Here is a 13261-nt window from a genome sequence, read left to right as displayed (position 1 = left end):
TTGGGGAAAATAGTCATCATAGACAACCTACTACTTAAAACTAATAAAAATTGAGCTATAATGTTGAGTTGAGGCTGGGGGAGTAAAGAACTTGTCCTCTTCCTTCTCCTCTCACCCTGTGCCACACCTGCCAACACCCAGACACTCTGTGGAACACAGTCTAGTACTTGTTAGAGAACTATTAGATTTGCTATCAAAACCAGCTAAAATTGACAAATTAATATGTTGCCATGAGCATTTCTAGTGTAGCTAGGGAATGAATGAAGAAACACAAACTATAAGAATAAAAGCATATAAATAAATGTGAAATAAGACAATACTCTAACATTTATTTTAAAATTTAACAAGAACTGATCTCTTACAGGAAACTGAAAGCTGAAGACAACCAGAGAGGCTTGTGAGATCTAATGTGAAAGTTATCACTCAAGATGCCTCATGTCTGATGACATATGACGCCAGATAAAATGTTCAGTGCAATCAGAGTGTACAAATTGTCGTTTTTATTCCTCTTATTGGAATACCATTTTTTTAAAAATTTTATTGGGGTTTTATTGTTGTTGTTTGATCCCTATCCTTACGAAGAACCTCCCTATTCCCCTCGCTGTTGGAACAAATCATTACACCTTGCTTCCAGCAAGAGAAGTGTTTGACTTCTTGCTTCAGTCATCAGCCAGCAGGAGAGAACAAAACAGTTCTTTTGCATTTGCCCCTGAGATGTGGCATTGCACTGCTTATATACCAAGCCAATTTACAGCAAAATATTGATCAAAGATTCAAAGCTGACTAATCAACCTCATGTCAAGGGCTCTCAAGATATAATCTTTCTATAACCAACTGCTAATGCAAACTAAAACATAACTTCATTTTAACATGATTTTAAAATCAGTCTTTCATACCACCCTCTGCTGGGAGAAAAAAAAAATACATAGCAAATGCAGAACAACCACAAACAATTTGAATGGGGTAGAAACATTGTAAATATATACTCTTTGCAACCCCTGGTGGTACTTTATTTTGTCTTCATTTCAATCATTGAAGTATATTCTTATTGGAAATGTACTTTTGGATAAGTAGGGGTAAGCCAGTTGGATCTCTGGTTGTCTAGTCATTGTCATAAGTCAGCCAAGCAAAAACCTTGTTCTATTTTTCAATCAAAAAGCAATTATAAATGCATATTACAAACAAATGGATGTTTTTAATGACCAATTGAATAAGGACATCCCTATCTTAACTGGCCTAAATTTCTTCTGGTAGTGTCAGTTCAACTTTCAGAAGTGCCACTTAAGGAAGTTTGATTTTTGTTTTTGTAATGCACTGTTTTTAATCTTTTTTTTTTTTTTTTTTTGGTTTTAAAAGCACAATCACTAAACTTTATTTGTAAACCATTGTAACTCTTAACCTTTTTTGTCTTATTGAAAAAAAAATGTTGAGAAGCGTTTTTAACCTGTTTTGTTAATGCTCTATGTTTGTATTTGGAATATTTGAATGATGACAGATGGTGAAGTAACGTGCATACTTTATTGTGGGCCATGTACGCAGTGGTTCTTACTTTTCCTGGACTTAAAGAAAAAAAGGTTTAAGTTTGTTGTGGCCAATGGTGAAACTTACAAGATTTCCTTATAAGCTCAGATAGAGGCATTACTTGCTTTGAATTGCCAAATGATGCCCTCTGACTGTAGATTTTTATGATCCTTTTTTTGTCATTATATAAATTTCATTGACTTTATAATTGGTGCTATTGAAGAAAAAAAATGTACATTTATTCAAATATAGGTATCAGGCCTGACCCCACTGGAAAACAAAGCCAAACAAAACTGAACCACAAAAAAGAAAAAAAAGCTGGTGTTCACCAAAAACTAAATGTGTTCATTTAGATAATTTGAAATTTACATAGAAAAGGTGTGCAGTACTAAGGGAACAATCCATGTGATTAATGTTTTCATTATGTTCATGTAAGAAGCCTCTTATTTTTAGCCATAATTTTGCATACTGAAAATCCAATAATCAGAAAAGTAATTTTGTCACATTATTTATTAAAAATGTTCTCAAATACATCATTCTTTCTTGTGTTGATTTCTTTTTTTTTTGCATTGTGTTATCAAATGTATTCCATTTAATCACAGAGTTGTGCTGTCTTAACATGTCACCACTGTATTATCAAATGCGTAAAAATTCTCTTTTATGAACAGCCAGGTTTTACTTGTAAGGAAAAATTCTCATTTTACTTTTCTGAAATTAAAGATATAAGATGAGTCATAAACTAAAAGTTAGTCGTTTAATCAAAGAGTAACTTGTCAATATTAAGAATGTACTAAAATGTTTATGTGTATGAATCTGAATTTCAGTTAACCTATTTCTGAAATAGTCAGGATTCAACTACGATAAATCTGATTTGTAAAGTTTGGACTACTTATGCTTTGTCAACAAGAAAATTATGTAAATCCAAAAGGTTTATCAGTAATTATCTGCTTTCTGGTTACAAATTAATGTGAAATTTTAAGAATACAATACCTATCATATACCAGGTTACATATTATTGTTCATTAGATTAAAGTTAGCATATTCAGTTATTCAACTTTGGATGAATGAAGTGGGCATCGTGTCTTGGAAGTTCCAAGAGCAATAGAATTTAGTGAAAGTTTTTTTCCTATGACTTATACATTGCTAAATTTTGTGTTCATCACACTTTGAAAATATGGAAAAAAATTGAAAACATGGGGATGGTAATTTGAAATTTAATTTTACAAAAATGAAGTAACCACCAGCATCTACCTAGAGATGAACAGGTCCATAGGTCAAGAAGTCAGTTTCCAAGCTATATCAAAGAAAAAAATTTGGAGAGATATGTTTATGGCCTAATTTTTCTTTTTCTTTTGGTGAGTTGACTAAAATTAAGTTAGTCTCTCTTTTGTAGTATATGATATACATACAAATTATGTGTATCAGAGGGCCTGAGTTTGACTCCCAGTTTTGTCATGGGCTGTGTTTCCTTGGACGTATCACTTAACCTCTAAGGCTCAGGTACTTCACCTGTAAATTCAATAATACCTACCTCATGGAGCTATTGTCATGATTTAGTGAATTCATGTGTATGACGTGGACTCTGTAAACCTCCAAAACAATACAAGATATTGTTGTATTTATGGACTGAAATCATTGCACACATGCTAGCTCCACTTTTCACACATAGTTTGTCCCCTGTAACCTGCAACGAATTTTTCTAAAAAGGTCAAAAAGTAAGTGTGGTTCAAGGATGGGGGTGGTTCCATTTCCGGTGAGTAAAATTCACAGTGAAATACCTAATTGTGGAATAAATTCTTGGTGTTTTAGCTTGTTTCCTTGCTGTTGAATTCCTGAGGACAAGGATATGGCATTTTCAGCATGTATTTCACAATTCAGGGGCGTAAGCATATGACTTGAGGTCTCAATGACTAGACTTAGTGTCTATTTTGGGCTGCTCTTCCAACTATTGGCAGAAAATACTGTCTTAATGCCTGCCAGGGGAACTCAATTATATCTTTCTCGGTCACGCTGGATATAGAGTCTGGACCTTCTCCTCTCTTCCCTCTCTACAGGGTGGTATCAGAATTTCAGAGGCTGTCGTCATGTGTAGAAAATGTATGGGGTCAGCTGGTAGGGGCTTTGGCATTCTTGCTATTGTCCAGGTTTCCAGTGGTCTCCGTTTGTCAGAACCTTTACTCTGCATCCTCCTCTCCCCAAACTCAACAACCCTCATTATGTGCTGACCCTCTCCTAAGCCTTTTGATGTAGGTTGGGTGTAGGGGACCCAGAATGGGAGTTTTGTATACTCTTCCATGCCATCTGGGGCTCTGGAGACTGGGGTGTGGAGGCCCTTCCTCAGGGCCTCACACCATATCACTCTGTCTCCTAAACTGCTTGTCATCTGTGGGCTGCGTGCTTTGGGAGAGGGAATGGCAGCTACTTCTGCTTTAGGAAGCAAAAAGCCTTGGTTCCAGATCCAGACAAGCTGTGCTTGAGTTTCGGCCCCTCAAATTATTAGCTGTGTAAACCACCGTTTAAGGTACTTAATGAATCTATGCCTTAATCTTAAAACGGTGATATAAATATAATTAATAATACCTACCTTACAAGGTTGTTGGGATTAAATGAGTTGATATACGTAAAGCATATAGTAAGTGCCCAATATTTATTGGGCAATACCTGCTGCCTCTGTGGTGTTCAACTGGAAACAGCCGCATAGGTCGCTTTACTTTCAGATTCCTCAAGCCCTACTGGACCAGGTGAGAAGGCACAGGAATCAGAAACCTCAGCGACACACTCGCCATATTTAGTTCCCTCACCTCCTATTTAATTCTCTCTTCCCAGTGAGATGGAAAGGGAGGGAGAAAGAGAGAGGGAGAGAGACAGAGATACTGAGAGAGAAGAAGGGAGGGAGAGAGGGAGAGGGAAGAAAAGAGGGAAGGAAGCAGAGAGGGAGAAAAACTATCATGCATATTGCTTGTACGCCAGGCCTCTGGTTTGCAAGACCTTATCTCTTGCCAATCAGCCTTCGCTCTGCTACAGATTTCAAAAATCTATTTTGAAACCCGAAAGACAGTGTTGAATTGCTTTTCTGTGGTAACCATTCCTTTGCATTTCTCTGGTAACCATCTCAGGGCAGTATATATAGAAAGCCCTCTCAGCTGCCTCAGGTGGGGTGGGATAGCAGGAAATAGCTTATAACAGGTGCAGCTTCTGTTAATATTTCAAAATATGATCTTGCTACAAAAGATGAAAGAAAACATTAAACAAGGAGGTTACTCTTTAAAAATAGAAATACCTTTTCTCAGATTCTAGTTTTCTCAGCTTATTTCAAGAAAATTTAGCAGAGAGAAATTAAATGTTGAAAAAATAAGGATTTGGCAACATACTAAATGGAATGTTGAGCATGAGAGTGTAAAGATCATTTTAGTCTCAAAAAGTTTTAGGGAAGTTTTCTCCAGAGAAATATGGACATTGCCCTTTTTCTTTTCACAAAGGCGTCTGTATCAAGACTCCCAACGAATAGCCTTAAAGACCTTGTATTTTTGGATCCCTACGTGTAGTTTCTGTTTTGGTAGTGATGCTCAAGTTTTGTTTTGTTTTTTCCATATATGAACACACGCCACCTGCGAAGTCCAGTGCCTTCTCGTTAAGGCCACATTTCTGTCTGTAACACACCAAATACCCCAAGCATATCATTTTCATCAGCGTTTTCTTTTTTATTATTCCCTCGTCTTTATAAAATGACAAAACACAAAATATTCTAATAGCACTACAAAGACAGATGCCAACACTGCCAAATTGAACTGTTTGCTTAGCACCTATCTGTCAGCTGTAAAATTCTGAATTTAGTGGTTTAAAGAAATTAACCCACAGTTAACAAAAATGTAGAATATATGGAAATGGAATATAAGAAATTAGAGATCTTGGGCTTAAAAATAAAAGATTTGCTCATATTCAGAATACAAGCATAAAATTATTTTGAAATAGTAAATTGACTTTTTAATCAAATCCTAAACATTTTTTGGTGGTTCCCTTCAAAGGTTGCATGAGGAAACAAATGTTGCTTTATGCTTCAAAAGTTAGATAATCCTTTATTATGAAAATGTCTTATTCGTAACAACAAACTAGACTAATTAGTTAGCCCTTTGAGTGCTATTAAAATATTTGAAAAAGTTATATTCTTTTTCTTTCTTTCTCTTTCCCTTATTCCCTATTTTGAACATTAGTGAGAGGAAAGATAACAAATGGGTATTTAAAAAATATTTTCAAAAATTCTTGTTCTCCAGAGACACTAAGCCTGTGTTGCTCAAAGTGATGTTCATGGATATGTCTTCTGGTTGTAAATGTAAATTCCTGATTCCTGTTCTGATTCTGCTGAATCGGAATCCCAGGAGGCAAGACCTAATAATTTACATTTTGGAGACAATCCCAGGTAATTTTATGTTAAAAAAAAAAAGGTTGAAAGCCACTTACCCTAACACAACAAATGTAAGTTTAATTGTAATATATCTGTGTCTTACAACCACTTGCTGTCAGGCAACAGTTATGATGTATTGGGTTGGCCAAAAAGTTTGTTTGGGTTTTTCTATACGATCTTACAGAAAAACCCGAACGAACTTTTTGGTCACCCCAATAGTTTTCATTGCCTGCTATTAAAAAACATGCCTCATACAAACAGACGGTGAGCATGTGTCCAACTTCATTAATAAGGGAATCAGTGGAAAGACAAAGAGCATTTGAAGAACAGTTGTGGAAGAAACTTAAATATGATTGCTAAGTTAGCAAGCATGACATTAATATCTTTACAGAGCCAGAGAATCATAGCACCTCTTATTCTTTAGGTTAAATAATCACTAACCTTCATAACTACATGAAATCTGCACCTTTATCATTTGAATTAGTAAAAAATATACTTTGGCAATTTACATTCCCCCCCCTTAAATCAGATGAGAATTAAACAGTGACTTAGCCTTGTCTGTGGTTCCCCAGAGGCAGAACTTGTGACAAAGACTTAGGTGCAGTTTATTTAGGAAGTAATTTCAGTAAATGGGAATGTGAAGAGAACAAGAGGAGAAGTCAATATCTGTTCTTTAAAGTATGTGAAGTTGCCTCCAGGGGGACCCTACTAGCTCCTCCAAAAATCATACAGAATCCCTTCCAGAATCCTTCACAGACGGAGGCAAGCCTAGAAGTTCATCAGTTTGCTCCTGCTTCTGCCTTGATTGCAGGCTGCTTGTGGGGTAGGGGTGGAGGGGCATGAGGTGGAGTGGGGTGTGGGATTTATCTCCCAAGCATTAGTGAGCAGACCAAGTGGGAGTAGAAGACCCTGGGGCAGATAGTGGACACGCATATGGCAGGTGTTTGAGATGGGAAGGTGCCAAGATGACGTGAGTCTGAACTCAAAAGGAACTGTCTGTCGCAGGGGAGTCCTCAAAGCCATATGCCAAAAGCAGGATTATTGGGAAATGTTTTAGCATGGTAGCAAAAATTAAGCAATCATCAATTTACTTTTTCTAAATTTAAGATAAATTTTCTTTCATACTGTGAATATATGAAATTAGTCCTGGGTATTTATACTACTTTCACATTGGTGGAGTTCTTACCAATTACCAATTGTTGAGTTTAACTGACATTTAACATATTCTGAAAAAGTTTACACTATCATCATTGAAACAAAACAAAAGCAAAAAAGTATGGAAACAGCAGTGAGACATGAACTGAATCATTAGAATAACTATGAGCATTTTCTAACAATGCAATAAGCTTTACAGTACCACAATAATTAATTAAAGTTGTGTCTTATAATACACACACACAATGCAAATAAATGCAGGTAAAATTATCAAATACCTCAGAAAAACATGAAATATCAAGCAAAGTTGAGGGTGGTGTGAACAATTTGTGTCTGTGAGATTATCATTGAGGCACTGTTTCATAACTACAATGGGTAGCATTTTCACAGTGGAATATAAAGATCTTCAGATCAATGGAGTCTTAACATTTGATGAACTATTGTAACATTTATACAAACCCATTGTCTTAAATAAATTGGGCTCAAAATATTTACTTGGATTTGGTACTTTTTTTTCATTCCGATCTTTGGCATAATCAGTAACACCACACGTTAAGACTGAAGTTGCACTTTGAGGTTTTAGAAATTATTCTTGCATTTGCAAAAAGCTCTGAGTTCTTTAATTTCTAGTAAAGCAAAGCTTTCGATGCCTCCTACTTAAGTGATTTCTACAACCTGCTCAGCTTCAGGAAGTAACGAAACTAACCTGGACAAGCAGGGCTGCCGTCCCCACCCTGCACCTCAGGGATCTCCTGCACTATGAAGTGCCTTCCTAGACACTTTTTAAATCCCCCTCCAGTGCCTAAGTCTGGCCAGGCTGGACAGTGCCTTAAGGCTGGGTTCTGGGACCAACATGGGCCCAGGTCCCCTGCTCGTGAGTTCCATACCCAAGGAGCTGCAGAATCCAGATTTGTATCTATTGGGTTCCTCCTGGGGCCCTGCAGCTGGCCCCTGGTTCCAGGAGGGCTGCCTGGTTAGTGGATTGCTACCATTGACTGTCACATTTTTTTCATAAGATTGAATGAGCTTGTGTTGCCAAAATGGTACTGATGTGCCTGATTTGAGGTGACTTAAATTGTTTATAAACCAGAGGTTCTGCAAAATATTTGCCCTGGCTGCCACACTAAGGAAACCCTGAAGTTAGGAAAAAGATATATTTTTAAACCAGTCTAACAAAAACCTGAGTTTTTATACGGAATGACTATTTAATAGACTGCCTTATGTTTTTCACAATGTGGGAGTTTAGATACGCAGTATCTTACCTATGTGTTCTCTGTAAAGGTTATGTGTAAATCATCCCTAAAATGCCTTTTCATTTTGTGTGTAAGAGTCTTCATGTTGTTCCTGTGATTTTAGAGGGGAGGCAGTGATAGTAAATTGAATTAATGGTTCTTTATATAAATCCTGTTTTCAAACCTACAAGTCACAATTATGCAACATGTTGGTAAGGGCTTGGAGAGTGACAGGCATTTGGAATAGCTACTATGGGGAATACCATAGGAAGTAAATTATGAATAAATAGTTCATGGGGAAAAAATTGACTCATTTATTGTGTACCTGCTATGATTTAAATATGTAATCAGATTAAAAATTTGCCACAGTTGTTTTGAAAGGGCTAGGCTTAACCCCTTGACAGATAAGGAAACCAAGATTTTGAAAGGCTAAAAAATTTGATGAAATTCTCAGGAGGGAGACATAAACAGAGTATAGATATGAATCCAGCTTTAAAACTCCTTCTCTTTCTAGGAAACAAAACTGCCCCTTAGGAATGAGAAACTTCTGAATAAAATTTAGAAACAATACCCAACTTTCTTTATTTCATTAATTATAACTGAAATGGAGAAAAAATGGTGTCTGTGTTGGGAGTAGGAAGATGTGTGGATGCTAAATGTTCTGTGCTGTTGGCACCAAATATTTAAAAGCTCCATTATCTTTAATTAATATATAAATCTCAAAGTATTGTTTAGGCTCCAAAGGCAATTTTTAAAAATAAGAAATTATAAATGATAATTTCCAAAACATAACGACTGTGTGTGTAGATGTAGATATAGATATATAGATAGATAGAGGTATATATACATATATAAAGGATATGAATCCCATATTAACATTCCCCAAATTAAAGGACTTTAACAATCTGACTGAAAACCAACTGAACCTTCCAAGAACACATACCTTGGGACTTCCCTGGTGGCGCAGTGGTTAAGAATCCGTCTGCCAATTCAGGGGACGCTAGTTTGAACCCTGCTCCAGGAAGATCCCACATGCCTTGGGGCAACCAAGCCCATGCGCCACAACTACTGAGTGGGCATGCCACAACTACTGAGCCTGCGTGCTTCAAGTATTGAAGCCCGCGTGCCTAGAGACCGTGCTCCGCAACAAGAGAAGACACTGGAATGAGAAGCTCGTGCACTGCAACGAAGAGTAGCCACTTGCAGCAACTAGAGAAAGCCTGCGTGCAGCAACGAGGACCCAACGCAGCCAAAAAAAAAAAAAAAAAAGAACACATACCTTTGTTTTATCAAAACAATTTGGGAAGTTGCTCAAGGTCATACAATATTACTTTTCAAGCTGAATTTTTAATTGCTTTGCCCAACCCAGCAATCCCTGCCTCTCTGTGGGAAAGAGAAATCTTTTGGAGAGGTTTTAACATTTTTTTTTAATCTGTCTTTTTTAAATGGGCTAACACATTTATTATAAGTAAGATACCTTACCAGTTTGAATGCTTGAGTACTTTGGGGAAAAGTAAGTCAAGAAAAATAATAAATTACTTTGACTAATAATGCACCTATGTATAAGATTAGCATATATTCGGAAGGTAATATATTTATCTGGATGATTTACTATCAACTGCCACTAATTAAGCCCCACATGTTTCAGGTGTGCATAATTAAACAATCATTTTGAAAAAACTTGATTTCTTATCCTGCTCTATGATATGGTGCCAAAAATATGACTACTGGACTATCCCAAAATAATAGTCACCCTCTACAATGTGATCAACAGAGTTTGATTAAATTACTTATAAACTTTTACTCAAGCTCCCTACCCTGATTTCAATCTAAGCATTCATTCATTGGTTCAGCAGTCTACTGAATATCCACCATGTGCTAAGAACAAAGATGAATAAGCTCCAGAAATGCTTGCTAAGAATGTAATGGGAAGCAGGTACACACACAACAGAGTGTGAACCATGTAATAAAAGTATTCACACGGCGATTTAGTGCGTTCGGGCAGCTATAACAAAAATGCCTTGGACTGAGTGGCTTATAAACAACAGAACTTTATTTCTCACAGTTCTGGAGGTTGGAAAGTCCAAGAACAAGGCACTTGCAGATTCTGTGACTGGTTCCAGGTTCACAGACAATCATCTTTCACTGTGTCCTGATATGGCAGAAGAGGAAAGGGTGCTCTCTGAGGCTCTACCCTTATGACCTAATCAGCTCCTAAAGGCCCCACCCCCTAATACTATCACACTAGGGGTTAGGTTTCAACTATGAATTTGGGGGACACAAATATTCATACTATAGCACATGGCAATAAAGGAGCTTGTTGAAATTCTAAGCAGGAATTGAGGAGCTAGTTTGTCTGGATTATGAAGGCTGAAAAGGAAGTCATCGATTCATTTATAACATATAAAGCTTGGGTAGTCTCAAAATTGTACTGCCTTCTACTTACAAAAATACATATTAAATATGTTTTAAAGTTAAAATACATTCAAATGAGCCCCAAAGAGCAATTCTTAATTATGTTTGAGAAAGGTGATTTGGATTATTTATTTGGGTTTTTCTGGACAGTTTCCATCCTTCTCCAACTAAAACAATTTTAGAATCACACAAATTTAAAGAATTAGCCAATAAAAACATAAAAGGATTAACTGATAAAAATATTAAGAGGATTTGGGATTAAATTGCTTTCTTTTATATTTAATTTCTCTCTTTCATATAGACAGAGTATCAGTAATGATGCTTCTGAACACAGATATGCATAAAATACGTAAAATCCAACTCAATGCGGCTGAGCAATGAGAGAAATTTATGGTGTAATGGAACTGAAAAAGGACAACAAAAGTGCTCTTAGCAGACATGGTTCAATCAAGGCTCCTACTCTTTGTCTTTGAATGTCTTTGCTCTGCTTTGCTCCACATGTTACTTTCCTTCTCCAGCTGTTATCAAGATGGCCATTAATAGGCCAAGCCTCAAGGCACACATGATAATATTCAGAGGCCAAGAGACAAAAGCAGGAAAACTCAATACTCTCTAACAAGGCATCCCAGTGATCTAAATCATTACATATGCTCTTTCCAGGACCAATCCTGTATCCAGAGAAATACCAAGTACCGTTTGGCTTAAGTCTGGATTCCCTTAGACTCATCAGGTCTTCCACTGGAGTGTATTGGGCTGTTAACTCTGAAGTATATGGACTGTCTGCTGAAGAGAATGGATAATGGAACACAGTCAACAATGAGCAACACAAACATACTTATTCATACATTTTGCAATAAGTCTGTGCTCTAGCTTTAGCTTTTGTACATAGTTTATGTAGTAATTTTAGAAAATGACTACAGATTTTTGGACACTCTTCTCATCAGGAGGCAGACTATGACTCATCCCCTTCATGATAAAATTGTGACTACCTCAACTGATAAAGAGGGTTACTGACTTTTGAGGTTTAGCTCATTAAAGTCCATGCAGCTTCCTCTTGGTTTTTGAACATTTGCTCTGCAGAAACTTGCTCTTGGAATCCAGTTGCTATGCTGTAAAAAAACCTAGCCACCTAGAAAGTTCTTGTGTCGGTCGTCAGTCTCAACTGAGCCCAGCTTTAGTGCCTGTCATAGGAGTCTAATGATTCCAATCCACTTGAGTCACCCCTGACATTCACAACATCCCAGCCAGGGTCCTGGATTACATGGAGCAGCTGTGAAGACTTCCCAAACAAGCCTTCCCAGCTCTGCTTTGAATTTCTGACCCACATAATAAATTGATGTTACTTTATGCCAGTGAGTTTGAGGTGGTTCGTTACACAGCAGTGTAACACCAGAACTGCTTAATGTCTTTAGCGAGTAGGAAATCCATAAACTTGGAAACAGAAAGAAAGAAGATCTGAAAATAAAGGCAGTTGCCAGGCATTTAAGCAACAGCCTGTTTTGAGAGGGGAGGATGTTGATTTTGAAATAGGATGATGATAATCAAAACCCTTGTATTATATGTCTAGTGTCACCTTTAATGATCCTAGGAATACATTGACCAGCTGCAAAGAATCTTCTGCTCCAAACAGTCACATTGAGTCACTGATTCTTGGGTTTTACTTTATAAACCAGAAATGTGATATTCCTTCACATTTGCATGTGCCAGAGACGCTATAGGGGGCTTTGTATAAATTCTGAAATTTAGGCAACAACTCTTCTGCTAATAACCGGGACCTAAATTATTCATAACAATCATCTTTGCTCTTTCTTTCTGTTCCTACCTTTAATCTTTTTGTTTATTCCTTATTTGTAACTTCACCAAAGCAAGGAAAATGAATAGAAATAGGAATATACTCATTTTTAATTCCTTTTTGTAGGGATAATGGCATAACAGGGAAAAAATAAAATTTAATACTTGCAGAGTATTTCCCTGCTTCTTTACAATTTTTATGGAATTTTGCAGTTTACAGTGTATTTTCAAGTACATATTAAAATATAATCTTCACTGCAATATTAAATATTAGTTTGTATATGAGAAAATGAAGAGTCATTGTGGTTGTGTTACTGACCCTTTTGAGTTGGGCCCCAACAAAAGTCCTCCTTTCCAGCATCATATGAGCCAATAGAACGAGGTCAGAAGAAAAGGGAAGTTTTATTCTCTGATCAGAGAACGGAGAGGGGCGGGCCCCCTCTCTGCTCTACGTGCTCTCTCGCTGACAGGCGGGCGGTGGGCGGGGCTGCTTTATAGGGATCCCGCAGCGGGGGAGGGGGACGGAGTTCTCGCGGGGCAGGTGCAGCTGTGCTGTCCGGTCTCCGGATCGCAGTGCGCATGGCCTGCCGCGGCCATCTTGGACGCGGTGTCGTGCTTGGCTTCTGCACACAGACCCCAAGCTGAGGTGTCGGCACGGCGCCAGGAACTCTGGCCTGAAGCACCTGAGGTGCGGCTTCTGCACGCGGCACCCTGTGAGCAAGTGAAACTGGACTAAGCACCAAGG

At 37.5% G+C, this 13261-nt stretch overlaps 1 protein-coding gene across 1 annotated transcript in view; it reads left to right on the top strand.

Annotated features, from left to right (window-relative positions):
* ROBO1 (roundabout guidance receptor 1) overlaps window positions 1-2052 on the top strand; it is a 928971-nt gene extending 926919 nt beyond the window's left edge. Inside the window, exon 30 of the mRNA XM_082392465.1 lies at window positions 365-2052. Within this exon, the coding sequence (XP_082248591.1) occupies window positions 365-379 (15 nt within the window). The 3' untranslated portion in view covers window positions 380-2052. The remainder of the gene's footprint in view (window positions 1-364) is intronic.
* The last annotated feature ends 11209 nt before the right edge of the window (window positions 2053-13261 follow it).

This window comes from Balaenoptera borealis (genome assembly GCF_965194805.1).
Source record: "Balaenoptera borealis genome assembly, chromosome: 5".
Classification (NCBI taxonomy): domain Eukaryota; kingdom Metazoa; phylum Chordata; class Mammalia; order Artiodactyla; family Balaenopteridae; genus Balaenoptera; species Balaenoptera borealis.
This window is presented reverse-complemented; position numbering and strand designations above follow the sequence as displayed.